The following is a 27,987-nucleotide window of genomic DNA, read 5'->3' as shown; positions in this document are numbered from 1 at the left end:
TGGACAACTGTATACTAAATGAGATGTGAATGGTACTGTGCAAAAGTCTTAGGCCTCCATGATGCTCGAGGAACAAGTTTGTGTGTCCATCTGTTTGTTAGTTAGCACACTACTTCTTGTTCATGGTGAACACAGACGGTCCCATTATCATTCATTCATTATCATTTTCGACAGTTGAACAAAACTAGATGGGCTAATCCTTTTGCACAATACTGTGTGTTTAATTCAGTCAGTTTAAAATTGGATCTTACATTGTTGTCTTTATGATTTAAAAGCCTTCCTTGACAAACAACGACATCATGTTTGTGAAGATCCACGCTCCCTGGGACACACTTTGCAAATATGCAGAGCAGATGAACATCCGAATGCCTTTCAGGTAACAGATGTTGGAGAAGAGATTCACATGGAGAGCATCATTTTCTTTCAGTGGCTGGAAGCTTCTTTAATGTGTCTCTCTTTTCCTGTGGAAGGAAAAAATGCTACTTAACAGACTGGAAAAGCAAAACCTTGGGCAGGTACGTGTATTTCCTCTTTTGCAAAGGAATGGAATGTATGCACATAGGAAGGCCTTGAGTAGACTATGGAAAGTATTACATATGATTGTGAATGCTTTTCACAGTGGTACAGGAGTAAGCGGTTCAACCCTGTCAAACACAGCAACAATGAATATGTCAAGCGCATTGTTTATAGAACAATACTTTCGTTCACCCACATTGGTGGTGCTTTTCCCATCAACTATACATAATCTTAGAATAAAAACCAAGGCCCTGCATAGACTTGTTTGCGTACTATTTTTAGAAGGATGCAGTCAAGCTTTGAAATTATGTTCAAATGATGTCCGAGCTTCACTGACAGGACTCCACGTCTGTGTGTTACATCACTGGAAGGCAGACAGAAACATTGCCGTGAGAAATGAACAATCGCCAACAAAAAGGAGCTTTTTTCTTCTGGTTCAATAAAATATGGACAAAAATTTTAGTGCTACAGATTTGCTACCACTGTACCTGACTTGACACTATTTTATGTAGCCTGTTCTAATAAGAATTTAGTAGCATTGTTCATGGTAAAACCTAAGCCTTGAAAAATAGTCAAACCTGTATTCCCTAGTTTTCATACGATTCGGTTTTCGTCTAAAATTTTGCCTGGGTTTTAATACAACATTGCTCATATTAAACTAGCTTGTTTGCCCTGTGCTGAATCGAGTGCCAAAGAAAGCACCCTATGCGTTGCTGACTCACAGTCTATGTATTTTTTATTGAGTGTGACTGCTAAATAACCTGCCATGGGGCCAAAGAAAGTTACGGGGGCCCGCCATTTGATACAGAAGGTGAGAAACAGTGTTGAATTCAAGAAAGAACTCATCGCAAAGTACAAAGAGCCATGAAACAGCGATCATTTATTTAATAGATTTTGGAAAAACTGCAATAGAGTGAGGGTGAGATGTTTGAATCACAATGTAGTGAGGGACAACTGTACTTACATACTGAACAAAGCAAAATTCATTCTGGACAAAAAAATCACTCTATACTCTCTATTGTTCTCTGGTGTTACCATATCTAACTTATTGTGTGGAGATATGGGGAAATAACTACAAAAGTACACTTCACTCACTAACTGTACTGCAAAAAAGGTCAGTAAGGATTATCCATAATATCGGTTATAGAGAACGCACAAACCCTTTATGCCTAAAATCACAATGATTAAAATTTGCTGATCTGGTAAACTTTGAAACAGCTAAAATTAATTATTAGCTAAAAACCTTCAGTATATCAGTATGTGTATATCAAATTATGGAACAGACTGAGTAAAGAATTTAAACAATGTACTAAAATGAGGCATTTCAAGGAGCAGTACAAGCAGTTGATGTAAGGAAGAAGAATCCGGAAACACAGTGTACATGCAATGCTATGTCTAACGACTCTTGCACTTACTACTTATTAATTTCTTAGGACTACAGGAAGTATTACATTGTCTGTACTCACTCATCATCTAACTATGTTTCTGTGAACTATTAACTTGTTCATCACTTATTATATATTTATTATGAGTGTCATAGAATTTATCTACATTGATATACAGTGTTCCCTCATTTATCGCGGGGTATAGGTTCCCAAAATAGCCCGCAATAAGTGAAATCCGCCAAGTATCCATCCATCCATCCATTTTTCCCTTCTTATCCGGGCCCGGGTCGCGGGGGCAGCAGTCTCAGTAAGAAAGCCCAGACTTCCCAGTCCACGGCCACCTCCTCCAGCTCCACCGGGAGGACACCAAGGCATTCTCAGGCCAGCTGTGAGACATCGCCTCCAGCGTGTCCTAGGTCTGCCCCGGGGCCTTCTACCAGCTGGGTATGCCCGGAACACCTCACCAGGGAGGCATCTGGGAGGCATCTGGACTGGATGCTCGAGCCACCTCAACTGGCTCCTCTCGATGTGAAGGAGCAGCGGCTCTGCACTGAGCTCCTCCCGGATGACTGACCTCCTCACCCTATCTCTTAGGGCAGGTGTAGGCAAAATTTTTGACTCGCGGGCCGTATTGACTTAACAAAATTGGCTGGGGGGCCGGCTATATATTTGACACATGCACACTATTTTAGGCTTATAACAGTCCACCTGGAATTATTTGTCTTATTTTATCTGTAAACGTGTCATACAATCTGCTATATGTGCTTGTGTCCCTTTTTTCAGGAGCACTTTAAACATCAGACCACATCAAATAACGAATAAATACTGAATAAGACACCCGGAATGTACATGAATAAAGGATGTGTGATGTACAATATGAACTATGAATGATAAAACATTGACTATTAAACAGTATGTGAACGCACCTCCTTTTTTACTTCCCAGACAGTGCAGTGGGTAGAGTAAGTTGTGTGTCACTTATGTGATTTGTGTTTACTTGGCACCATGGGTGTGTTGTTGGATCGCTGCATGTGAAAAGCCACTTAAACCATCAAAGGTTGTCTCAGATTGACTCTGACTAATTGCAAGTCATGTTGCTAGTTTGCATGTTAAAAGTTTAAATTCAATACTTTGGATGCAACTGGCGGGCCGGATTCAAAACTTTGCGGACCGAATGTGGCCCGCGGGCCGTAGTTTGCCCACCACTGTCTTAGGGTGAGTCCAGCCACCCTAAGGAGGAAACTCCTTTCAGCCGCTTGTATCCGCGATCTCCTTCTTTCGGTCACAACCCAAAGCTCATGACCATAGGTGAGGGTGGGAACATACTGTAGATCGACCAGTAAATTGGGAGCTTTGCCTTCCGGCTCAGCTCTCTTTTCACCACGAAGGTCCGATACAGTGACTGCATTACTGCAGACGCTGCACCAATCCGCCTATCGACCTCACGCTCCAACCTTCCCTCACTCGTGAACAAGACCCCAAGATACTTGAACTCCTCCACCTGGGGCAGGAACTCATTCCCAACCAGGAGGGAGCAATCCACCCTTTTCCGACTGAGAACCATTGCCTCGGATTTGGAGGTGGTGAGTCTCATCCCACAAGCTTCTCACTCAGATGCAAACCGCCCCAGTAAACACTGAAGGTCACAGCCCAATGAAGCCATCAGGACGACATTGTCTGCAAATAGTAGAGACGAGATCCTAAGGCCACCAAACTCGACTCCATCAACGCCTGGGCTGCGCCTAGAAGTTCTGTCCATGAAGATTATGAACAGCATCGGTGACAAGAGCAGCCTTAGCGACAAACCTTAATTCTTATTGTAAAACATTATTATACCGTGTTGTCATTTTCTTTAATTATTTCATAATTGGAAAAGGGTACATGTTGAATACAGGAAGTGAACAAATGTATTTGCAATTGATCTGAAACAGAGAGGGAGTAGGATTAAATAGCTTTGCTTCCTACTCCTTTGTGAACATGTGGAATTGTGAACTGTAATATGTGATGTATTCCAATGTAATATGTAAGCATGTTCAAAATATATGAAATCATCACCATTATCATACAAAATAATGGAAATTAATTGAATCTGTTCCAGAGTCAAACTGGCACTAGCAGAATACCTTCCAACTGTACTTCTTAAAGGCCAGCTTAACCAGCATAGTATTAACATAAAAACAATAAGACATGTTGTGGCAGAAGTGCTTATGTTGTGGGAAAATAGTTCAATAGGATTGTAATATCGTGCTTTAATTGTTTGTAGTTTCCTACTGCAGCCTCCCTTGTCGGAGAGTTTTGTGTGTGAGTTTCGTAAGTCAGCATGAGGAATGATAGCCATGAGGTTTTGCTTACAGTCTTTCACAAAGCTGTTGCACTCAAGTGAAAACAAAGAAGTAAATACGCTCTCAGTGTTTACTAATGGTCTGTCACTAACTCACATCCCCGTAAGGCTGAACAAATGGACCGTGTGCAAGCGGTGACAGTTTGTTGCTTTCATATCAATATATACCACACAGTACCTGTTCTCCTCATAGATGTAAACCATGTTTTTACACATATTTATATTCCTCTAATCGATATCAAGACAGCGGCATCGTTGAGTCATTTTACAGTTTATGCGACTCACAGGATAGCAAAATGCTGCCTGGATCCCAAATGAAATACTTCTGAGTCATGAAGGGATACATTTCTAAGCATCAAGTTATCTTAGTCTAAAATAATATAAAGGAGGAGGGCTATGCATACATAACTACAAGTATAATGTGGATTGGTGGTGAGAGTAAAAGTCACAGGTCCACTTTATAATGTCAAAGTAGACAATCTTCATGTTAATCCGTGCCGTTAATCCTATTCTGCATGGTGCGCTCCATCTGTGCAGCCGCTTTCATCTGAGATGTCGTCAGATAAAGAGCTGGCTTCCCAGAAATCCCATGAAGCTGGACAAAGAGGCTCTGCCTGACCTGGAGGAGACCGACTGCTACACTGCTCCCTTCAGTAGAGCACGCATGCATCAGTAAGTCATCACGTAACACTCGCCTGAACTATACAGACACTAAGGACATGATCACTCCTTGTTTTTCACGAAGGGAAGCAAAATATAAGTTTACACAATTACAGTTTGATTTATATTTGAATTACTCGTATTGGCTCACCTGCACAATCCACAAGAGATATACAGTAAATGAGCCAGTTAATGTCTGTATTCAGTTAACCAGGTCACCAGGAGTGTGTTTTACAAGCAAATGACCACTAGTGCCAGGTCAATAACATTGGCATTAACATCTGTGGCTGTAGGAAACCTCCTGATGTAATTTTTATAAATCACTCCACAAGGTGTAAGTAGCAGCATTTGAAGTATCATGAGTGGTCAGCATCCAGCAGCTGCATCTACCTGTTCATGCGCTTTAAAATGTTGGTTGCACTTTCTCATGCACTGCAAACTATTCTTAAAGTTAAGAAATTAAGTTGTTAGATACAATGAGTTTTAAAATAACAGCCTCTCTCCCATTGCCGCCTGCTTCCTATTCATGCCCTGTGCTCTTTGCAGTTTAACTAAATAAACACCTATAATTACAGCATTTTATATCATAATTATAATAAGTGATGTAGAACAAGTAAGCACAACTAAGACAGGAGACAGGAGTCGCCAACCCGTCAATCATGAGCTACTAGTCCATCTTTGGGACTTTGCCGGTCGATCGTTCGAACAATTTGAAAAAAATGTATCATTTAAAAATATTTACATTTGAGAGGCTGGAATTAGAGGATATGTACATTTCTAAATAAAAAAACATCAATCGAATGCCAAAATAGTTGATTTGGAGAATTGATTAATCGATGAATCATCAACTCATTGATTAGTTATTGCAGCTCTAATTATACACATCTATTTAATGAGTCTGGAAAAAGCCTTGAATTTCGAAATGTCAAATCCATAGGCCGAGTAAATCCACTACTCCAAAAAGGTATGAATTTTCAGCAGTTAGCTGCACAGCGCCATAAGCTGCAGACAGCCTCTGGTGTCAGTCATCGAGATTCACATACATTTGTGCAAGAGCACGGAGACTTGCCATGGAATGCTCCCAATTGTATGTTGATATTCCAGTTTCCAATGTAGTCATGTTGTTTTGTCTTGCCTATGACAATTCACGTACCCCTGGCAGTACGTGTATATAGAATTATGAGAAATGCAGCATCTCCTTGCCATATCATTTCCACCTTTGTCTTGTGAACTTTGCTGTTGTCGCAGTGAAGGGAACCTTTGTAGCATAGAATGAGTTTGAACAGTTTTCCTGCTGCTTATGGCCTCGACAGAATAATATTGATAGCTTTGCAAATGATCAATAGCTCATGGATTGTGCCATTCATTTCCAACCAGCTTCACTATCAACAACAGAGAGACCTTCTTCTCCAACTCTACCAGAAGCAGAATAGTCCACCATGTCCTGCAGCGCACCAAGTACGAGGATGGAAAGTCAAAAATGGGTATGACAAGTAGCAGAAATGTTAGTATTAAACAGCTTAGAAACACACCCAAGTTATATATAGAATGCTGTAATAATTCACCTAAGGCATAACAGCACTGTACAGGATTTCATTTCATTCTGTCTTAATTTGTTCCTATTAATGGTGTTTAATACCGTCACTCAAATGATTAAGTAATTCAAAAAGCATTTTATTCAAGGTGTTGTCCCACCAATCCTCTCTCAGATACTCCAAGAGGTTAATAGTTTACCAAATGTTGTCAACACTTAATGTAACAATCCACCCTGAAACAGATGGTGGTGCACACTCATGAATTGGCATTGTAATTTTTGAACACCATTAATTGCAACACTCTGTTCAAAGCCATATTGAGGGTTCCCTCTGCCAATACTGTATATCCATCCATCCATTTTCTATGCCGCTTATCCTCATTCGAGTCGCCGGGGTATGCTGGAGCCTATCCCAGCTGACTTTGGGCGAGAGGCAGGGTACACCATGGACTGGTCGCCAGCCAATCGCAGAGCGCCCGATGTATCTATAGCTTTATTTATTAGCATGCTGATGGACGCCACAACAAGAATATATTGTCAGTTTTATGAGCGAGTGCCAGACCAGTCAGCTTCAAGCATCATCAGGTTGGTTTCTCAGGGTTGCTCAGCACCTACTGATATGCATTTAACAACGTTTTTCTTGTTGTGGCTGTAGTTTGCAGTGGTGTGGAAATGCTGACAGGTTATGTTGAGTGGGGTTTCTAATATTTTGGTTACCTTATTGGGCTACATGAGAAGTGGACATTCTTATCTTTGTAAATGCACAATGTTTCAACCAAGCACTTGTATAGGAGCTCATTGGATATTGTGAGTGTCCTACAAACCTGTATTTTCCTAAAATGTCTCAAAAGCTCCTGTGCTGGAAAACTGCCTCTTTCTATTTGACTACCTACAGGTTTTGCTCATCACAGGCTCTCTTTGAGGAGCTTGAATGGATTTGCATGAATATTTTAATACTGTTGACCACTCTCCATTAGTCATTCACCCCCCCTTCTGCTCTTCCTGTTTCCATCCAGGGGGACGATAATGTAAATTAAGGCATTATCCTTTTCAATTCACTCCTGATGTGATTCATACAGTACAGTACAGTATGCACACTCTTTAGTCTTTGAAGCATCACACTCATTTCATCAATTTGCAGCAGGCGTAAATGATGGCAGGGGTGCAAATCAAAAGCTTGGCCGGTGGGTTATTTTCAAGGACATGCAGCTATTTAAAAATTCATATTGTTTTAGCACCTCTCATGTGTTTAAAAAACTCCCATATGGTAGTAAATCACTACCATAGAGGAGTGAATTTGTTTGAATACATCTCACTGAACCTAAACTGAATGCTTTTTTGCACGGCAGGTATCAACCGGTTATTGGGCAACAACACCTATGAAGCTGCCTTTCCTCAACATGAGGTAAGAAGTTCAGAATTAGTGTTTAGAATCTTCACAAACAGCAGCTAATGTGCTAGTCTCTGCCTTTTTGTCTCATCAGGGTGGATACAAGAGCAGACATCCTATTAAGACGCATGGTGCCCAGAACCACAGGCACCTCCTTTATGAGCGCTGGGCTCGCTGGGGGATCTGGTACAAGTATCAGCCTCTGGACCTCATCAGGTACTCTGCTTTTGGCTGAGGTGACGCTCTCCCGTTTTGAACTGAAGCATGAGCTTGGCTTTGAATATATCAGACATTAGAGACAAAGAGTAACCTAGTTTGCCTGTTTACACAGCCTCATCATTTTTTTAATCAGGCTTCAATCGACACTGCATGTCCTACATTTATAAGTGGCACAGTAAACTGATGCAAAGTGGGATGGGAGTGAAGTCTCAACCATTGTCATTGTCACTAGACAATTTAGATTTCTTGAAATAAACAAATAGAGTGTGACTGACGCCCTGTCCACACGGGAACGTTCCTGAGATTTTTTTTTTTTGGTGGGTTGAAAGAAATTCACATCCATACTATGCCGGATTAGTAAATTATTGCATCCAGACGGGAACGAATCACTGAGAGAAAACGATGTAATACACAAGCATATCTACGTGTGGCGCTGTGAACAAACACGTGGGCCTAGCCACATGACACACCAAATCACAGAAGAAGAAAGAAAGTTAGTTGTCTTCCGCTTTTTAAGACTTCTGAGAAGAGTAATTACTTCTGCTAGTCATTATGGAGTATAAGACAACAAAATATGAGGAGAATGTCGACTGTTTCGACCGTTTTCAAACAATACAGTCTCAGGTCACCCAGAACGGCGTTCTCGTGTGGATGAGAGGCAGAAACCATAAAATACTTTTCCATTTTGACCTGAAAACATTTCCATGTGGATAACCCCTGAGCTGCCCAGTAACCACAATTTGTCATTGCAGCTTTTGATAGGAACCATAGCCTTATCCAACACCTATAACCAATATCAGGGTTTCCCCTAGGATTTTTTGAAGCTGTGGCGGTGGGCTGCATAGGAGGGCAGACTGCCGCCGCTGTGTCGTGCTGCTGCTGCTGCATCTGCATTTTTTTTGTAGTATGACAAATAAGAATTTATATGACTAATTAATTAATAACTTATTTATTTAACTGTTTTTAACAACCAGCAGAAAATGAACCAAGAACATTGCAAAACTGTTCATTTAAAGGCAAAGTTGCTGACAACACTTAAAGTGAGTGTCTAAAATGTCGAGCCTCCTTTTGTTACCTACCTATTTAGTCATTTAGTACTATGTTACTAGTACAAAAGTACAACATTTTGTACAATTTGACAGTTTGCATGGACCCCATGAATGTGATAGCCACTTGTAGCTCACCTGTGGAACAAAAACAAGCTAGCTAGATGCCGCCAGAGAGGCAGTGAGAGCCAGGCAAAATGTGTAAACAAAGATGTGTGTAAATAGTAAGCTACCGGTATATACAGTACAGGCCAAATGTTTGGACACAAACAACACAACTGATGGTCCCAACCCCATTAATAAGGCAAGAAATTCCTCTAAGTAACCCTGACAAGGCACACCTGTGAAGTGAAAACCATTTCAGGTGACTACCACTTGAAGCTCATTGAGAGAATACCAAGGGTTTGCAGCGCTATCAAAAAATTGTTATGAGTTATTGAACACTTCTTTAGTACATAATTCCATGTGTTAATTCATAGTTTTGATGCCTTCAGTGAGAATCTACAATGTAAATAGTCATGAAAATAAACTTTTGGCCTGTACTGTATGTATGTACGTACTGTATATAGGACATATCATTTTAGAAATAATTTACTGATAAATCCAATTAATTTGCTCCAAACACCAAACCACAACATTTGACATAGAATAATTAATAGTTTTACATGCAGAAAACAAAGCAAAATTCATACAAAGTACATATAAATGAGGAATGAATGAACGTTTAATATAATTTTTACCTTTATTGAAGACTTGTGTTTGTGAACGTGGTGATGAGTGGGGGCACGACGGGAGGCGACAGAAAAGCCACACGGATACTGTTTCACTGTTTATTGTTCTTATAAATATGATGATGATCAGAAATTTTGAAAAGGTTATTATTTAAAATTTAGAAAAAAGGTTTCGTACTACAATAATGTGTGGATAGCAGTGCCCCAGACATGTTCTCATTGTATTGAATTTGCATCCTAACTTTTGACTGGTAATGAAATCAAATTGAATTACAATAATATATCATACAAGCAAAAAAAAGTTAACATCTCAAGATAATTGTCTAAGATTGAATTTCTAAATATTTAAATGAGTGCCCTTTTAAAAGGTCAATGGCTTGTACATATTTAGGAACCAAAATTAACACATGTAAATTGTGCCATGTTACAAGAGTGTTGAATCAGAGCAACCGCTTGATTTTTACCTTTTTTTTCACTTCTCGTCCAGGTCCATGTGCAAATGCTCTTGATTCAACTCCCCAGATATAACAGATACTGAAAATTTTAAACACACTTTGTGTTCATTCTTATGGTTCCCTTCTTAAAAATCAAGCTGATCTATGAGATCACTACATCCTGACACCTACATTTTCCTTCTAAATAGGTTTAAAAACAACAACAACATCAACAACAACACGTTCCAGCCAGTAATAGTAGACATTGTCTGCTTTGTCTGTCTCGGTCAGACGCTACTTTGGAGAGAAAATTGGCCTTTACTTTGCATGGTTGGGCTGGTACACGGGCATGTTGATCCCTGCTGCACTGGTTGGCTTGTTTGTCTTCCTCTACGGACTCTTCACCATGGACTCCAGCCAAGTCAGGTCAGACACCACCTGCATGACAGTATAAAGACTGATATTGCTTCTAACTGAACTCACTTTGCTTCAATTACTGTCCCTTTAGTAAAGAAATTTGTGAAGCCAACACGACCATCATGTGTCCAATGTGCGAGGAAACCTGCGATCCATGGACGCTAAGTGACAGTTGTGTCTATGCAAAGGTCAGCAGCTATTTTTGATCAAATATTTCATGTGCCTCCACTTTTTTTGGCCCGGAATCTACTCAACAGCCACAACATTATGTACACCTGCATAATCTAATGAGATCCAATACAAGAGTTACAGTATATCTCCCTTTCTAAACATAGTAATGCTCCATTTTGGTGCCACTGTCATGCCATTTAGGTGCATCTGTCTCCTGTAGGTGTAATGTAGTGCAGCTCCGTGTTGGAACCCAATTAAATGTGCCCCACTCGGGTAGAGTAATGTTGCAAGAGTGCATTGGCCTACAATTCTGTAAACAAGCTTTTGCGATACCTAAATAAAGGGTCATTTTTCGACAGCATTCCTGTCTCACCCTGTCAACATCACGATATATTTATTACTGTGGTTGTAGTACTGCATCATACAGAGAGCTCATTCTAATATTTTACCCCTCTCTTGTAGCAAAATAATGGAAAAGTGGGGCAAAATAAATGACTGTGGTACACCAGTGCATTCCAATAATATACATTCATTTTGTTTGCAGGGCATAGCACACAAATCACATCTTATTAAATCGTGTCAGGTTAATGTTGTGGTCAAAGAGTTACATATTGAACTAAACCTGTGTTGTGTGTAGGTGACTCATTTGTTCGACAATGGCGGCACTGTTTTCTTCGCTATCTTCATGGCAATTTGGGGTAGGTGCAGGCTGTTTTTCACATTTGAGAAGGCTTTTGGAATTGAAAATGATCCTCGTGCATTTTCTTGTACACAATCTTCTGTGTAAATAAAAGAAGCACAAATCATCCTACAACTGTCAGTCTGGTAGAAACAGGGCCATGATGATGAAGGTAGATTGTAGTTTTCACGGCTATAACATCATTGTGATGTAGAATGTGAATGTTACTGCATCCATCTTACTGTCAGTGTGAAAAATAATAACCTGGACCCAGAGGGAACACTTGGCACATAGTGTTCTGTGTTTGGGCTAAATGAAGTCTGAGGAAAGCTGGAGAGCCAGAATCCTGCATTAAGGCTTTTGGCAGAATGGACTAAAGTAGGCAGTGCCGCACCACTGAGTGCACTTGAGGTCTGGTGTGTGTGTGTGTGTGTGTGTGTGTGTGTGTGTGTGTGTGTGTGTGTGTGTGTGTGTGTATAAACATTGTTTTTCCCAAGAGAGCCAATCTAGACTTCTTTTATGTCTCTTTAAACAAAAGTAGGTCAAGTTATATTAAACTTTTGCATCCTTTGCAGCAAAGTTGATCTGATTGTAGAATCATGTTTTGGTGACTTTGAAGCAGAAGAAAAAAGTATTACACTCACCGCACCATTAGGTACACCTGCGTAATTGAATGAGGTCCAATACAAGAGCTGTATCAACAGTTCTGCTAGTGTTCAGATTTGATTGACACTGTGATTTCAATGTTGTTATTTATCATTCTCGTTGGATTAGATTAGATTAGATTGAACTTTATTGATCCGTGTTCCCTAAAGGGAATTAAGGTATCAAGAGCATCAAAGTGACAGTTAGTGAAATAAGTCAACCAATCGGAAACACTGACACCACTTTAAAATACACGTACCTCTACAAAGACTTAGTAAAGCGATTAGAAACATGATAATGATTAACAGTTATAATTAGCAGTAGGGATGTCCAATAATATCCACCAACCGATATTATCTGTTCAAAATGATATCGGAGCGAGAGTTATGACATTGTGCTGCACATGTACACGGTCTGGAATTATTTCCAAGATTTGCCTTTGGATTGTAAATATGCATGCAGTGGTTATGCAAACACAGAGTAAGGTGTCTTCCTTTAATAAATCTAATGTCATATGTTTTGTTCATGCTGCATTCATGCAGCAAAATAATAAGTGACCAGAAACGTGCTGAATAAGCCCAGTTTTAATTTCACTGATTATATTAGTCCAGAGTTTCATACTTTGCACTTTACTGACTTACCGTTCTTATACAGATGTTTGTCCCACATAGAAATGTGCAACTTCCTTATTTGTGAATTTATTAGGACCAACCTTGCTATAGGTCATGATCTTTTAATAACTATTTTGTGGAGACAAAATGTTTACTTTTTCTATAACTTGTATATTGCAGTATTTGCCTTATTTTGCACAAACAGTGTTTATTGGTGAAATGCATCCAGTGGCATCACAGGAAAAGAAGCATAATTTGTTTATTCATCACACATTTATCGTGGGGAATAGGTTCCCAAAATATCCCGCAATAAGTGAAATCCGCAAAGTAGCCAACTTCATTTTTTTTTTACAACAATTGTATATGTTTTAAGGCTGTAAAACCCCTCACCATACACTTTATACACTTTTCTCAGACAAGCAATAACATTTTCTCACATTTCTCTCTTGTTTAAACACTCTCAAAAAAGTTCAAACCTTGGTTTGAATTTTAATGATCAACCTACAGGTCGGACACAAGAAATTATTAAGTCACTCACCAATATTTCACTCCTGTGACCGTGCCTTTTCATCATTGTATCTTTGTTAAAACATATTGCTGCAGTACTATACTCCTCTGTTGCAGTCCTCCTCCTTTGAGCCTAAGATTCATTTACAAGCTAGCAAGCTATCAAGCAAGCGATGACACAGGACAAACGGCAGGGCGGCACGAAGGAGATTGATTGACAATGCTCTACAGTCAATCAGGACGTAAAAAACAATGGGCGGTGCAGACAGACGAGAGAGGGAAGAGAGAAAGAGAGAGACACTCAACTTCCCTCAACGCAATTCTTCTTAAAGGGCCAGGCTTAGTTTGTAACAGCATTCATACACTGTAAAAAAAAAAAAGCACTAAAAAAATTCCGCGAAACAGTGAATCTGCGAAAGGTGAACCCCGACAGAGCAAGAAAACACTGTCCAGCACTTCATTTCCGATACTGATACCAAACAATACCAATATTGGCAAGTAGCTCGTCCCTCAAACTAACGAGGGAACACTGTATATCGGATGTCGGTAAGAAAGCCAGTAACAAGCATCTATAATGACCAGTATAGGTGGCTCACTATTTGCTGCTACAACACTTAAAAATGTTATATTCTGTAAGCGGTAGAACTAAATATGGGATTACTATTTGGCATGCAGGTCACGCTAGGTGTCTTTTTCTAATGACTTCTAGCAATTTATTAAATCTTGAATGAGAGTGTTTGATATGGTCCGAGATGCCACCAAGGCAACACATTTTAATTTGGGTTTTAATTTGGCTGTATTGCCGACACGAAAAAAGCACAGCACTAAAGGGGATCCCTGGCCAAAATAAATCCAAAAGACTACAAGAAACAAAAAGCAAGGTGTTTTCAGCAACTCCCAACTCAAAACACACTAAATAGCGTTTGCAAAGCACAGCATTAAACATCAGTAATTAAGAACTAATGTATACACAACTGGTAAACCCATAATAACGTTATTTTGTGAAGTGGTCACCAATGTACCCCCTAGTTTTTCAAGTGTCGTAGCGTACATACGAAAAACCTGAGCATTCCTTGGACCTCATCAAGACGTGCACGCTGTAGTATTGTACCTGTCCCAAACCTGAGAAAAAAGGTAGTCCAACTTCCATTCTGTCATATTTTGTATATGTGTGGGTTCAAAGCGTATTTCCTAGTGTAGATTTATTTATTCTCAAACTTAGACAAAACTCAGACAGAACTCCAAACATCATCTTTATTATGCCCCTATGTGGGCATAATAAACAGAAAGACAAAGAAAAACACTCAAAGTAACTCACTCTTGATGTAAAACATAATCATTGAACTCACTTATTGGTTCATATAACATACACAAACGATGAACACCAGGTCCTGACCCGATGGTGTGTTCAAAGGCACTGTGTAACTGGAAGTACAATTTGCTATAAATACACTCAAAACATGAGAATTCAGCTTAAATTACCGTACATGGTGTGTTTGAGCACAACCCCTCATTGCTCTTAATAACACGGTTAAAGATGATTGAAGTGATTAAAATGTTCTGCTACTACTAAAAAGATTAGTGTTAGGCAATTTTTTTTCTCTTAATAAAATACAGTAAAAATGGGCATATTTCAGAAATAGTTGCAAATGGTGATTAATCATGATTAATTAATTTAAAAGCTGTGATTAATCTGATTTTAAAATGTTAATCATTTGACAGCCCTAACAATTATCTGTGTAAAGCAGGAGTCTCCAACATGGAGCTGGTGAGCTACCAGTAGCTCACCACCTGGTTTTGAGTAGCTCACCAAAGGGTCAAATAATTTTTGCTTCAATCTGTTTCATCATTGTTCAATTCAGACACGATGCCTCTATTTAATGGCACTTCACCACAACATAGCAAAAAGACAATGACCACGCTGTTTGAGTAGCGATCTGCTTTGTAAATAAAGTACAATTTAAACACAAATAGTTTACCTCTCCTTTCTTTTTGTCAGAGTAGCTCTAATCGTGATGAAAGTTGGAGACCTGTGGTGTAAAGGTTGAATCTTTGATACTGGATCTTATTATGTGTATCATGTCTAATATTATAGCCTGAACCAGTAATGACAGTGTGTGGAATGATATATGACACTATCATCTCTGCATTATCAACCAAATCCTTTCCTTGAATGTCTTAAAAGATCCCTACTGTCAAGTCTCACTAAACTACAGCCTTTTTTTGTGTGTGTTGAGGACTGACTAATCCTGAATCCATGGCAATTTGTGACAGGACAATATAGACATCATCATCATCAGTGTAGTGTGCTGCCAGTATCACAAAGCAACAATGCCTCCAGACTGAAAATTTAAGCAGATTTATGGTGATTGTTCATATAAACCCCATCAGACATCTTCTTTAGCATCACCACAGACTGAAACAGTATGAGCTGAAGCAGCTAATGAGTGTCATTTACACAAGCTTTCACCAGGATGTGCCTTTTCGTTCTACGCATAACTATCTCCCAGATTTGTATGTTGCTCCTGAAAAGCTGATCAATAATATGATGGATCCCTGCAGCCACTGTCTTCTTGGAGTTCTGGAAGAGGAGGAGAGCCGAGCTTACTTACGACTGGGATCTCATTGACTGGGAGGAGGAGGAGGTAGGTCAGCAGCATCCTCAAATGTAGATCACATTGCGTCATGTGTGTGTTCTGCACTAAGTCAGCCGCCATGTTCTGGTGAACGGTTCTGCAGTTCAATAGTTCATAACTACAATGCGTCTTATTCATCAGGAGGAGCTGCGGCCTCAATTTGAAGCCAAATATTCCAGGGTGGAGAGAGTAAACCCCATATCTGGCAAGCCCGAGCCTTTCCAGCCCTTCTCAGACAAACTCAGCCGGCTCATGGTGTCTGTGTCCGGAATATTCTTCATGGTAAACCGTTTGATCTCAATAATCTGCCCTATGGGGATTTACACTCACAGTGAGGATGTTATTCTGTGTGCCACCACTGGTGTAATCTAATGTGCCAGCTGTGGCATTACATCCCCCCCTGCTGGAAATAATATGTATTGAGGAATTCTATGCTCAACTTTCAACGTTGTTCTTTCTCCTTTTATTTAACACATATAAACATATGCATCCTATTAAAATTCATTCAAGCATTGCATTATCTGTGCAGATTTCCTTGGTCCTGACTGCTGTGTTTGCAGTGGTGGTTTTCCGTCTCATCGCCATGGAGAAGTTTGCTTCCTTCAACTGGCATTTTGTGAGGAACTGGCAGTTTGCCACCTCTGGCACTAGTGTCTGCATCAACTTCATGATCATCATGTCTCTCAATGTGGTGGGTGTCTGGACAGGAGCATCATCTGGCATGTTTACACATTCAAGTCCAGCAAATGTTCCATGACACATTTTTTTTTTTTTTTAGAAGTTTGTTCCCGGAACTGTCACATCCACAGCCAAAAAGTTTTCTTTACGCTCTTTTTCACTGATTCTCTCCATGTTGATGTTTGTCAGGTGTATGAAAAGGTGGCCTATCTGCTGACAAATTTAGGTAAGCACAGTCCATGTTGAGTCCACATTTATAACAATGTTAAAGGCTGTGGTTTTCTCCCTCATACCCCCTTATCTGCACCCGCAGAGCATCCACGGACAGAGTCCGAGTGGGAGAACAGCTTTGCTCTGAAGATGTTCCTCTTCCAGTTTGTAAACCTGAACAGTTCCACATTCTACATTGCGTTCTTCCTAGGAAGGTAGGCCGCTTGCCATGAACCAAAACACTGAAATGGTGGATTGAGCAAAATGTTTATTTTCAGAATCCCATGTGAGGATATTTGCCAGAAGTTCCTCACCTTCCTTTCTCAGTGTATAGTTATGTGAATACAAAGAGTCAGGAATTCACACGGTTGCTGCAAAGTGGCAGAACATTTTTCACAACCATATAAACTTTCCATGGAATATTTAGGCTTAGCAATTTTGGAAATGTTCCTCACTTTTCATTGGTATTAGTAGGAGAATTTTCATTCATTCATTCATTCATTTTGAATATCGCTGGTCCTCAGGGTAGAGGCCAGTTACACCCTGAACTGGTCACCAGTCAATCAAAATCAATCCATATAGATAAACAATAATTCACACTCTTCATATATTATACATTTAAGTTCCCTTTTTTAGGTTGTGTTATATGGAAATAGGCAATATTGTAAATTGGCAATTATAAATTTAAATCAGAATTGTGCAACCCCAGGTCGTAGTCGTATTGTTCTCCCACAAAAATGGAAAATGCTTAGAAGTTGAAAGCAAAACCATTGCCGTTGCCTCAATCAAACTCATTGAAGGAGTAGGAGACTTGTTCAGGACGTGAATTATTTGACTTTTTGTACAAGAAGCTTCAAGGCAAAATCATGTCCAGAAAAACAGTAATGTTATATGATCACCTAAAGATCACAGGTTGCTCTGATTAGTATGGTGTCAGGGGATTGCTATGATATACCAGTGGTTCACCTACTTTGACATTTTATTGGGCACATCTTTGCATAGAAATGTACATTTTATTTAACCTATTTTTGTTTTTCCCACTGAGAGTTCAATATCTCTTTTTCTAATTGAATTTCTCAGCTAATGTTGTCAGTCTCAATTTGTTTAGGTTTGCTGGGAGGCCCGGAAAATACAATAAACTCTTTAATCGGTGGCGACTAGAGGAGGTGAGTGCAAGCATGCGTCAGCTTAAGTGGGTGATTATTTCCGCAGTGACTCAGTCCTGCGACTTGTGTTTGTTAAAGATATATTGACAATTAGAAGCATCTAATTAAGTAATGTTAATTCTTGGGCTGAAGAACACTCATCCATTGAATAAACACCTAATTAAAATGATAATGAGGATTATTTTTCATCATGATTTTAATGAATATTGAATAAAGTGCAGGACATGAAATAATCTAAGTGAATATGTTATTTTCTATATATGTTAAGTGTCATCCAAGTGGCTGCTTGATTGATTTGTGCCTGCAAATGGGTGTCATCATGTTTTTCAAACAAATCTGGAACAACTTCATGGAGCTTGGCTATCCGTAAGTAATAATGTATCGCAATACTTTTCGAATTAGACCATTCATTGTATGACTTGCAGTGTTTTCTGTATTGCTTTGAGTTGACGGCCACTTGCTGTGCTCTCAGTTTGCTGCAGAACTGGTGGGCTCGTAGGAAGCTCAAGAAAGGAGGTGGTGCTGGTGGTGGTGGGAGCCAGAATGTGGAAAACAAAAGTCAACTCCCACAGTGGGATAAAGACTGGAATCTGCAGCCCATGAATGCACACGGCCTGGTGGACGAGTACCTTGAAATGGGTGAATTATTGTACTTATAGTATGATGTTATACTGATCATCACAATGCCAGGCAGATAATAAGATACTGTTCAAAATGGGACATTGGTGGTGTCCCATTGCTGGTGGTGATTAATCATGATTAATGAATTTTAAAACTGTGATTAATCTGATTAAAACGTATCATAATTTGACAGCCCTAAAATAAACACATAACAATTTATTCTGTACCATTTTGCAATGTAACTCGGTGAGTGACAGGTGAAAACATTTAACTCAGTAACAAACACGGCCCAGCCAATGATAAGATTCTGTTCGCAGCTATGTACTCACGCAGCCATTTTTTGCAGGTTAGCATATAGCTACTGGTGCAGCGAAGTTAACAGAGCTTAATGTTGCTTTCTACCCCGTGTTATGGCGAAACGAACGGGCAGTGCCGCATAAAGTCAACAAGCCGAAGTTTTAAAAAAAAAACAGAAGGTCGGTTTTTAATGTAACTTTTTTTAGAAGTAATCATATGCAACAAATATGGTGTCAATTTCAAGTTAATTTCTCGGATGAAATACTGCCACAACAGGCTGCTACACAAGTGAAAGCCAAATAAGTAAATGAAAGCATACATAATTAACAAAATAAATGGTGAACAAGAAAAGAAATAGAAAATTAAATTATAAAGAAAGACTTTTGTACAAGATTCAGGTCGTTAATTGGATGCGAGAGTTCCATGTCTTTTTGTCTGAGGTTGACAATAAAGAAAGCTATATAGTGAAATACGCCTTGTCATCCTTTTGAACCCAGAATGGAAGTTCTGTACCCCAGGTTCTCAGATTTTGAACAGGTGCGATACTAGAGTGTGCATGTGTGATGACGCTCACAAAGGTCCAAAGAATGCTCAGGTTATTTGTGTGTATGCTTAGACACTTGAAAAATTTGGGGGAACATTGGTCGGCAGGGTCAAAACATTACCCCAAAAAAAGACATTACTCTGTACTAAATAAAACATTAAAGTTCTATTTAAAACCACCACTGACTGCAGTCTTCTCTCCTCTTAGTCCTGCAGTTTGGCTTCACCACCATCTTTGTAGCAGCGTTCCCGTTGGCTCCTCTCCTCGCCCTGCTCAACAACATCATCGAGATTCGCCTTGACGCCTACAAGTTCGTTACCCAGTGGAGGAGACCCATGCCTGCTCGAGCCACGGATATAGGTGAGCCTGATTTGTGACATTCTCCTTCTACTTTTGGCACAAACGCTTTGTACACTTTTTATGAAATTCAGGGTATGCTGGAGCCTATCCCAGCTTACTTCGGGCGAGAGGCGGGGTACACCCCGGACTGGTCGCCAGCCAATGGCAGGGCACATATACACAAACAATCACTCACACTCACAGTCACAGCTATGGACAATTTAGAGTCACCAACCTCAACATGTACTTTTTTACGTATTGTTTATGGTCTGTTTATATAATGTGGCTCCTTAGTACTTAAGACCTTTTTTTATAATATAAATACTTTTTTGAACGATTCTACGAAATATTCTATTTATATACTTTATACACTGTATATACACTCCTGATCAAAATCTTAAGACCAGTTGAAAAATTGCTAGAATTAGCATTTTGCACATTTGGATCTTAATGAGGTTTTAAGTAGAGCTACAATATGCAAAAACAAGAAGGGGGAGTGACACAAAAAGCATTTTGAAAAAGTAATTTATTGAAAACAACAATTAAACTGAAATTGGCTGTTTGTTGTTTTATTTTTTTTTTAGTTTATGAGATATTCAAACTGTAGTTTGAGTACCACTGGTGGTACATGGGCTCCAGATACCTTTTCAAAAATAAAAACACAATTGTGTTGGAATTTGATATGCTAAATTTGTATGAAATAATAGTACAAATACAAATGAAATACAAATTTCACCAAATATTTACTGAAATTGAATTCAAATCAAATTTCCTTTTGCTGAAATAACTCACCTCATACACGACAAGCCGTTACCTGCGAGTACAAACCGTATGTTCAAAGCTAAATCATCATGGCATGCGGAGGTAGAAAAAGCGGTGGTACATGCAAAGCAAAAAACGTTTAAGGTGGTACTTACGCTGTGAAAGTTTGAGATCCACTGACGTAAGACATCATGCATGTTTGATAATTAAACCCGTCAGGTATCTGGCATGGGATCCTTGAAGGTATCGGCGTGCTGGCCGTCATCACCAACGCCTTCGTCATTGCCATCACCTCGGACTACATTCCTCGCTTTGTTTACGCCTTCAAATATGGCCCCTGCGTGGACAAAGGGTACCACCATGACGACGAGTAAGCTATTTTCAAACACACTGACTTAGGTTTTCTTGTGTGCTAAACATCCTTTGCATCCTCAGATGTTTGCGAGGCTACGTGAACAGCAGCCTGTCTGTGTTTGACATGAGCAAGCTGAAGAACAGCAGTGAGTCTGAATACTGCAGCTATCGAGATTACAGAGCCCCACCCTGGAACACGGTGCCCTACGAGGTCACTCTGCAGTTCTGGCATGTCCTGGCTGCCAGGCTGGCTTTCATAATCGTCTTTGAGGTCTGTCCACGCTTCATATTTAATTTCTTTTTCTTTTGAACAGAAAGCCTGTGTAGATTCATTTCTTTTAGGCCTTATTTTCATTGTACTATAGTTTTTACATTAAAAATATGTATTTTAAATAGAAATATTACAACCAGATTGGGTATCTTTAATTCACCTTGGAGTCCAGTTTAACCCTTAAGAGGTCCTTAAAATTCACTCCCACAGTTGACCCTAATGATAAAAAAGTCAGCTTCCACAAAACTGCTGTAAAAATATTATATATGAAGATTTTTTTCCACTTTTAACATGTCAATCACTGAAATATTCTTTAGCTTAAAATGAATAGTCCCGTCGGTTTCCACCATTTCTTCAATGAAAAGCAACAATAATCATTTTCATAATTTCAAGATGCATTAGTATTAATATTATCATTAACATTGATTTGCATTTTTTCTACAGTGTCAAATTTAAACAAAAACTCACACTCAAGGTCCTCGGGACAAAAAAAAATGTCAGGTTTCCAAAAATGGCTGTAAAAATGTTATAGATGAATATTGTAAACCTTTAAAACTTCATGAAAATATCCTCATCAAGTAGTAATGATTATATTTTAAGGGTTTTAACCCTGAAAAGCCAGTATGTGTATATAAAAATAGAAAAAACAGAACTCAAGTAAAAAAGATAAATAAATACATTGTTCTCATTGCACAAAAAAATAAGATTTTAGGTCTTGACGACATTCTGTATTCTACTGGGTGGCATTTTGGGCATTATAAAAATGCTACAAAACTAAAACCATTTGCACGGTATTATAAGTAAAAAAAAAATACAGGTGGTCCTTGGGTTACATACGAGTTCCATTCCTAGACGGTGGTGTAAGTTTTGCTATAAGTCGGATTTGATGCCTAAATTAACTCTTCAGACTCGTACACTGTACACAGAACACATGAAGGATACATAACACAGTAATAAAATACTACGTAAATACAAGCATTAAAACAGTCATTTAAAAAAATAAAAGCCAAAGCAGTGGCAACCTTTCCATTTCAGTAATTGTATAATAATTGTGTAAAACATAATAATTAAAACTGTCACCTTCAGAGGATCAGTGATCTGCCAGTCATGTGAAGTGTTCACAAGTTTTTATGGATTTCCCACTGTCACTGAATGTGACATGAGTCCTAACTGTGTGTGTGTGTGTGTGTTTGTGTGCGTGTGTGTGCAGAAGTAAGACAGTTGACTTTGCCAATGTTGTTTTAGCACGGGTCGGCCATGCTGTTTTGTTTTTCAATAAAGAGATTGTTGATCTGCCACCTCCTCATCGTCCTTACAGCGTCCGGGTAGATGTTACATTACCGTCTTTATCCTTAATGATGGTTGCGAGAGTCAAGCGATTGGAACAAGCGCGGCCAATATTGAGCATATAGTGTATTCTTCCACAGAGAGCTAGTTCTCGACCAAGTCTCGTGTTTACGGACCAAACTCAAGTTTTTCATTAATTTATCTGAGCACGTATTTAACCACAAAACGTTGGAACACGGAACTCCGTAAACCGGGGACCACCAGTACATTAACGTTAAGTACGTTTTAACTAAATCCCAGTATACTTACTGTAAATGGCTGAAAGCAATTGAAGGCAGGTGTTTGAGAGTGTAAAGAGTATAAATTCATATTGCTTAATGCTTTCCTCAGCACCTTGTGTTTGGCATCAAATCCTTCATTGCGTACCTCATTCCGGACATGCCCAAAGACCTGTGCGACCGCATGCGTAGGGAGAAGTACCTGATGCAGGAGATGATGTACGAGGCTGAGCTGGAGCACCTGCAGAAGGAGCGAAAGAAGAACGGACGGCGTTTTCACCACGAGTGGCCTTAACTTTTTACCCCCTCACATCTCTCCACCCAACATTGCACAGCCCTCGACTCCCCCCTTTGCCTGCTTCCCTTACTGGATTTTAGCTTTGAGCAGATTCACCAAAGACACCCTCTTCACTAATGACACTTCAAAGCTGCTTCAGTGTGAGCTGAGTCACCCGGATCCCTCCCTCGCCATCTGTTCCTGGGCTGATGCCACAATTGCGTTCTGACACCCTCCTGGATCCATCGGCTGGCGTCCTCCCCCCCACTCTCTGCTGTGTGCTGTGTCATGGCCTCACTGCTGTATGACAGCTGTAATGTTTACTATGCAGATGAAGCGGTTCACTTTGTCAACCATCTTGCACTCTTTCTCTCTTTCTGCGTGGCAGCTAGCTCTCGTCTGCTTGGAATCCTGCAGTCCGCTGCATGTTTTATTTTTCTTTTGCGCCGAGCATCAGCAGAGCCATGGTGGTTCCTGAATAGAACAGGCTTGGTTCCTGCAAAGTGACTGTACATTGCCCTTGAAGCATGCTGATACTATTTGTGGCAACATGTAAAACAACAGCATTCTTCATGGAGACTTGTCAAATGAAGCCTATAGAACGTGCATGTTAGTGTTGTGTACCTTCTTGGTGCCTGGTTTGTGTGTCAGTGTGAGCTGTGTATGTGTGTGTGTTGTGTTACTGCTGAGCTTGACTGCCTTGAGTTTGCAGGATGTGAACATTTTGCGATATGATTGTGCCTACAGTTGTGCGCCGACATCACGTGTGCCTGTTTGTGCTGCATGTGCGCTTTCAAGTGCAAGAAAGTACTTGTTCTGTTGTACAACTTTCTCCTGAGTGGGTTTGTTTTGGACATGAGTCACACACAATTGGGTACATACTCTGGTCTAGTGGCTCTGAAACAACAGTGTCCGCCGTAATGCGACTCCCATTATGAGTGACGCTTGCAGGCAGAAGCCACAAATCTGCTTCCTTCTCTCTCGCTGCGCCCGTAGCCTGTTTTTCATTTGTTGTTGGAAGGCCTGAAGCATGACTCGGACATACCTGTGGCTTGGATGTTCACTGCACAAAGAACATCCATCCACTGTTCCTCACTCGCAAGAAAAGCACTTACACATTCAAAACACTCCAGTTCTGGAGGGATGAGAATGCCAGTCAGTACATTGTGATGTTAATTGTTGTGAAGTCTGGTTGCTTAAAATGAAAGACAGAGCATGGCTTTTGCCCAGCGGCAACAATTGTGGCAGGCAAAATTAATTAACACATTCTATGGCAAAATCACTATCACTTGAAAACTCCAACATATGTGATGTATTTGTAACATCTCCAGTCAGAGTACGGTACACAAAAAGTCCAGCAGATTAAATAAATACATAGAAAACACGGTGAACAGACGGAAAAATAACTTCTTACAGTGCAACAGAGTCATTCCTCGGTCAAACAATTCAGAAATCTACCAAAATATTAAAGAATCATTCAGGTCACGCGAGACTTCAGCTCAGTGAGCAACTTAAAGGACTGTGCAAGTGTGTTTCCTTTGAATACCAGTGATGGGAAAATTGGAAGTTTACTTACTGCAATGAAGGCTGATCAATGCAAAACACCTTTCAAACAGCTTGATAAGAAATCTACAGTGGAACCTCAGTTAGCAGACGACTTGGTTAGCATATTCTTCTGTTTAAAGTCCAACGGTGTGTAACCTATTTTTATTACCGTTAGCGGAACAGATTAATGACGCTAACCGAGGTTCCACTGTATTTTGTTCTTTTACATTTTTGAAAATTTTGGATCACTCTGCATTACGAAGTATCAGCACTGAAAAGAAACTGCAGTACCACATTGAGCCGAATGTAAGACATTCAGACCAGTTTATGGAGAAAAAAAAAGCAGACAATTTTATTTTTTTTTATTCACGCTTTCAATATCAGCCAAATAACTGGATTGCAACAAAAAAGAATACCAAATTTCTTACCTGAGCCACAGTTGATCAGTATTATCTTAAAATTAGCGCCACAACTCGGCATCTGTCGTTGACTAACTTTCCCATCCTTTGAGACAGTTATTTTGAGCGGGCATATGTGAGTGACAGGAAGAAAAGCACAGACTTTCCTTCGGAAAAGTCGCTTAGTGCAACCTGTATGTTTCCATGTGTAAATCCCTCGACCCTGAATATAAGACGACACATCTTATTGAGACTTTCCAGTACGGTACACAAAAGGTTGATTGAGGTTGGTAGTCCACCATTATGATTGGGACTTTAAAACATTTTGTGTTTGAAGCTAATCATTTACCATTTTGACTGGACATGAGACAATTATACATGTGTACTGAGTTTGCACTGCTTCATGCTGAAATTGAATATCAAAATATGCATCATGATAACACTTCTAGACAGGGAATGATAGAAAGTTGGACGTGAACCACAATTTGCACAAATCAAAGAAATTTCTGCATATCACTCCACACTAAAAACTAAATTTGTATAATTCATTTGTTTTCCTTTATCAACTATTTATTTTGCTGTTGAATGTACAGTATATATTTCTTAGTGTTTTTTTGTTTTGGGTATTCACCCTCAGATGTCCTGTCTGCATTTCTCAGGTGTCTTCCGAATGTTTGACGACTTTTCAATCATATTTTCTACAATACGATCAAATATGTCCTCTTTCTTAAAACCTATTTTTGCACTGCAGTGCGTATGCAATGGAGCACACACTAAAAGCATGGTTTTTTTTTTCTCTTGCTTTGTCATACAAAGTACCAGTAACTCATATAATTCTTTCTGACATATGATGTCCGCTTTAAAAAAAAAAAAAAAATGATAGTCTATCTAATACTTACATATCATTTTACAGTCTTTTTTATTCACTTGAGAGAGATTGAAATCGTTAGAAAACTAGTCAAGCTTCCCTGCTGTGTGAACATTGAAAATCTATGCATGTTATCCTTGTACGGTCCAGTCTGCGTGATTTAGTGTCTGCTTTCAAGCAACGCTAACTTCACTTACTTTGTCTTGCACATATCACACACACAACCCTTTTTCCACCATTGAGGATTTTTTGGAAGTCCAGGCAGGGACAGAATTTTATGTAGTTTGATTATTTTCTACATAATAATGTGGACCCAGGAACAATAATGAAATATGTGCAAAGGAAAATCCCATAAATCAAGAACCAAATTGACATAGTTGTCTGAAATGGAGGTATAGTGCAAGTCCGCCCCTTCACACATGTATGTATGTACGTATGTATGTATGAAGTATGCACAGTGAAAGACGAAGTGTTCCTAATTCGGGTGGCAATAGCACAATATGGGTGTTGTCATGTTAAAGGGATAGTTCGGATTTTTTGGCATGAACTTGTATGACATCCCCATCAGCAGTGGACTATCTCAACAGTGACTTACCCCCCCTTTTGGTCCCGCGAGTCCATTTCTGGTCGGATTTCCTTAGTTGCTGGGTCATTTAAGTAAAGAGTTTGGCTTCTCAAAACGATATGCGTTGAAAAGTGTAACACATTTGCATCATAAAAATGCCTCCTCAAAAAAATCTGATCTCACAATTTGCTCAGCGTTATATTTGCCTACCGCCGTGTTTCTGCGCACTGTCACCTCTCCGTTCGTGTGTATGTGATGAAGACGCTCGCATCTTCTTCCGCTGTGGAACACACGTGAACAAGATGGATCACGCACGAATGGAGAGGCGACAGTGCGCAGGGACGCGGCGGGAGACAAATATAACGCAGAGCGATTTGTGAGGTCGGATTTTTTTTTGAGGAAGCATTTTTATGATGCAAATGTATTACTCTTTTGAACGCATATTGTTTTGAGAAGCCAAACTCTTTACTTAAATGACCAAGCAACTAAGCAGAACTTTGTTCCTCGTCACGTAAATCTAATCAGAACTGGACTCGTGGGACCAAATGGGGGGGTAAGTCAATGTTGATATAGTCAACTGCTGATGGGGATATCATACAACTTCATGTCAAAAACTGCGAACTGTCCCTTTAAGTAATAACCTTGCACATCACTGAAAACGTTAAGCTTTCTATTAGGATTGTGCATGTTCAAGTACATGCCATACTTTTTATTGAGAATGTGACATGATGTGTTTTACTTTCTTCCTGTTTACATGTAAAAAAAAAAAAAAAAGAAGAAGAAGAAAAACATATTGAGAGGTGTAAAAACAATGTAACATACGATAATTTGGATATCACTCTTTTCTGTAATAAATCATGGATTGTATTTTAAATTGAAATCTCCTCTGTTTATTGTTGTACTGTATTATTAAATGGGATGTCGAAATATCGATATCGCCATGACATATTGCATCATTATCCTTCACGGTACAAAATCCACCATCAATTCTACAATCCAACTTTGTGTCTTTTTAATGTATTGCAATCATATCTTTATCAGTGACATAATATAATAATCATATACTGCAAGTTGCTCCAGACCCTATAGTTAATAACCTCGCCAATATGTACAGTATATATTGCTGTTTAAGGAGAATTATGCTTCCTAACAATTTCCACAGTTGGGACGTGGGTCAAGGCAATATTAGTGAAAAAAGAACTGGTAGATTCCAATACAAAATATCGATATTTCTAAGCTGCTCAACAGTTGTATGATGACTCATCTTAGCTGACCACCATTATTTTAATTATTAGCATCTTTATATGAGTTTGCTAACTTGCCTTACTAACAACCTCTGACACACTTTTATCGTGACTGCAAGTCTCAAGGTCACTGGTGTGTGTCAGTTAGAAAAGCTCTGACTCACTTGGCAAAACCTGTTGGTTTGCATGACCCTGAATATAAGACCGGTCTTTTTTCTTGGGAAAAAATACCCCCTTTTTTTAAATGAATTTGCCCTCCTTTGTTAACATTTCAACTAGGGATATTCTGATTACCATTTTTGGCCTCCGAACCTTATTAGGCCTTAGGTCCAATCCAATATTTTGACAATGTTATTGTAGA

At 39.5% G+C, this 27,987-nt stretch overlaps 1 protein-coding gene across 6 annotated transcripts in view; it reads left to right on the top strand.

Annotated features, from left to right (window-relative positions):
- Positions 1 to 26,464, top strand: part of ano3 (anoctamin 3) — a 49,132-nt gene extending 22,668 nt beyond the window's left edge. For 2 of the 6 annotated variants that reach the window (XM_054777677.1, XM_054777674.1), the window contains exons 5-25: positions 276 to 376; positions 468 to 515; positions 4,780 to 4,914; positions 6,280 to 6,386; positions 7,786 to 7,841; positions 7,921 to 8,042; positions 10,548 to 10,682; positions 10,765 to 10,861; positions 11,482 to 11,542; positions 15,849 to 15,931; positions 16,064 to 16,204; positions 16,452 to 16,613; positions 16,790 to 16,826; positions 16,914 to 17,025; positions 17,919 to 17,976; positions 18,245 to 18,342; positions 18,449 to 18,615; positions 19,646 to 19,798; positions 20,759 to 20,909; positions 20,975 to 21,164; positions 22,842 to 26,464. In XM_054777677.1, coding sequence (XP_054633652.1) covers positions 276 to 376; positions 468 to 515; positions 4,780 to 4,914; positions 6,280 to 6,386; positions 7,786 to 7,841; positions 7,921 to 8,042; positions 10,548 to 10,682; positions 10,765 to 10,861; positions 11,482 to 11,542; positions 15,849 to 15,931; positions 16,064 to 16,204; positions 16,452 to 16,613; positions 16,790 to 16,826; positions 16,914 to 17,025; positions 17,919 to 17,976; positions 18,245 to 18,342; positions 18,449 to 18,615; positions 19,646 to 19,798; positions 20,759 to 20,909; positions 20,975 to 21,164; positions 22,842 to 23,024 — 2,397 coding nt within the window. In that variant the 3' untranslated portion in view covers positions 23,025 to 26,464. The remainder of the gene's footprint in view (positions 1 to 275; positions 377 to 467; positions 516 to 4,779; positions 4,915 to 6,279; positions 6,387 to 7,785; positions 7,842 to 7,920; positions 8,043 to 10,547; positions 10,683 to 10,764; positions 10,862 to 11,481; positions 11,543 to 15,848; positions 15,932 to 16,063; positions 16,205 to 16,451; positions 16,614 to 16,789; positions 16,827 to 16,913; positions 17,026 to 17,918; positions 17,977 to 18,244; positions 18,343 to 18,448; positions 18,616 to 19,645; positions 19,799 to 20,758; positions 20,910 to 20,974; positions 21,165 to 22,841) is intronic. The other 4 variants (XM_054777678.1, XM_054777675.1, XM_054777679.1 and 1 more) reach the window with 3 other exon arrangements.
- Positions 26,465 to 27,987: the final 1,523 nt, after the last annotated feature.

Source organism: Dunckerocampus dactyliophorus, chromosome 5 (assembly GCF_027744805.1).
Source record: "Dunckerocampus dactyliophorus isolate RoL2022-P2 chromosome 5, RoL_Ddac_1.1, whole genome shotgun sequence".
NCBI lineage: Eukaryota > Metazoa > Chordata > Actinopteri > Syngnathiformes > Syngnathidae > Dunckerocampus > Dunckerocampus dactyliophorus.
This window is presented reverse-complemented; position numbering and strand designations above follow the sequence as displayed.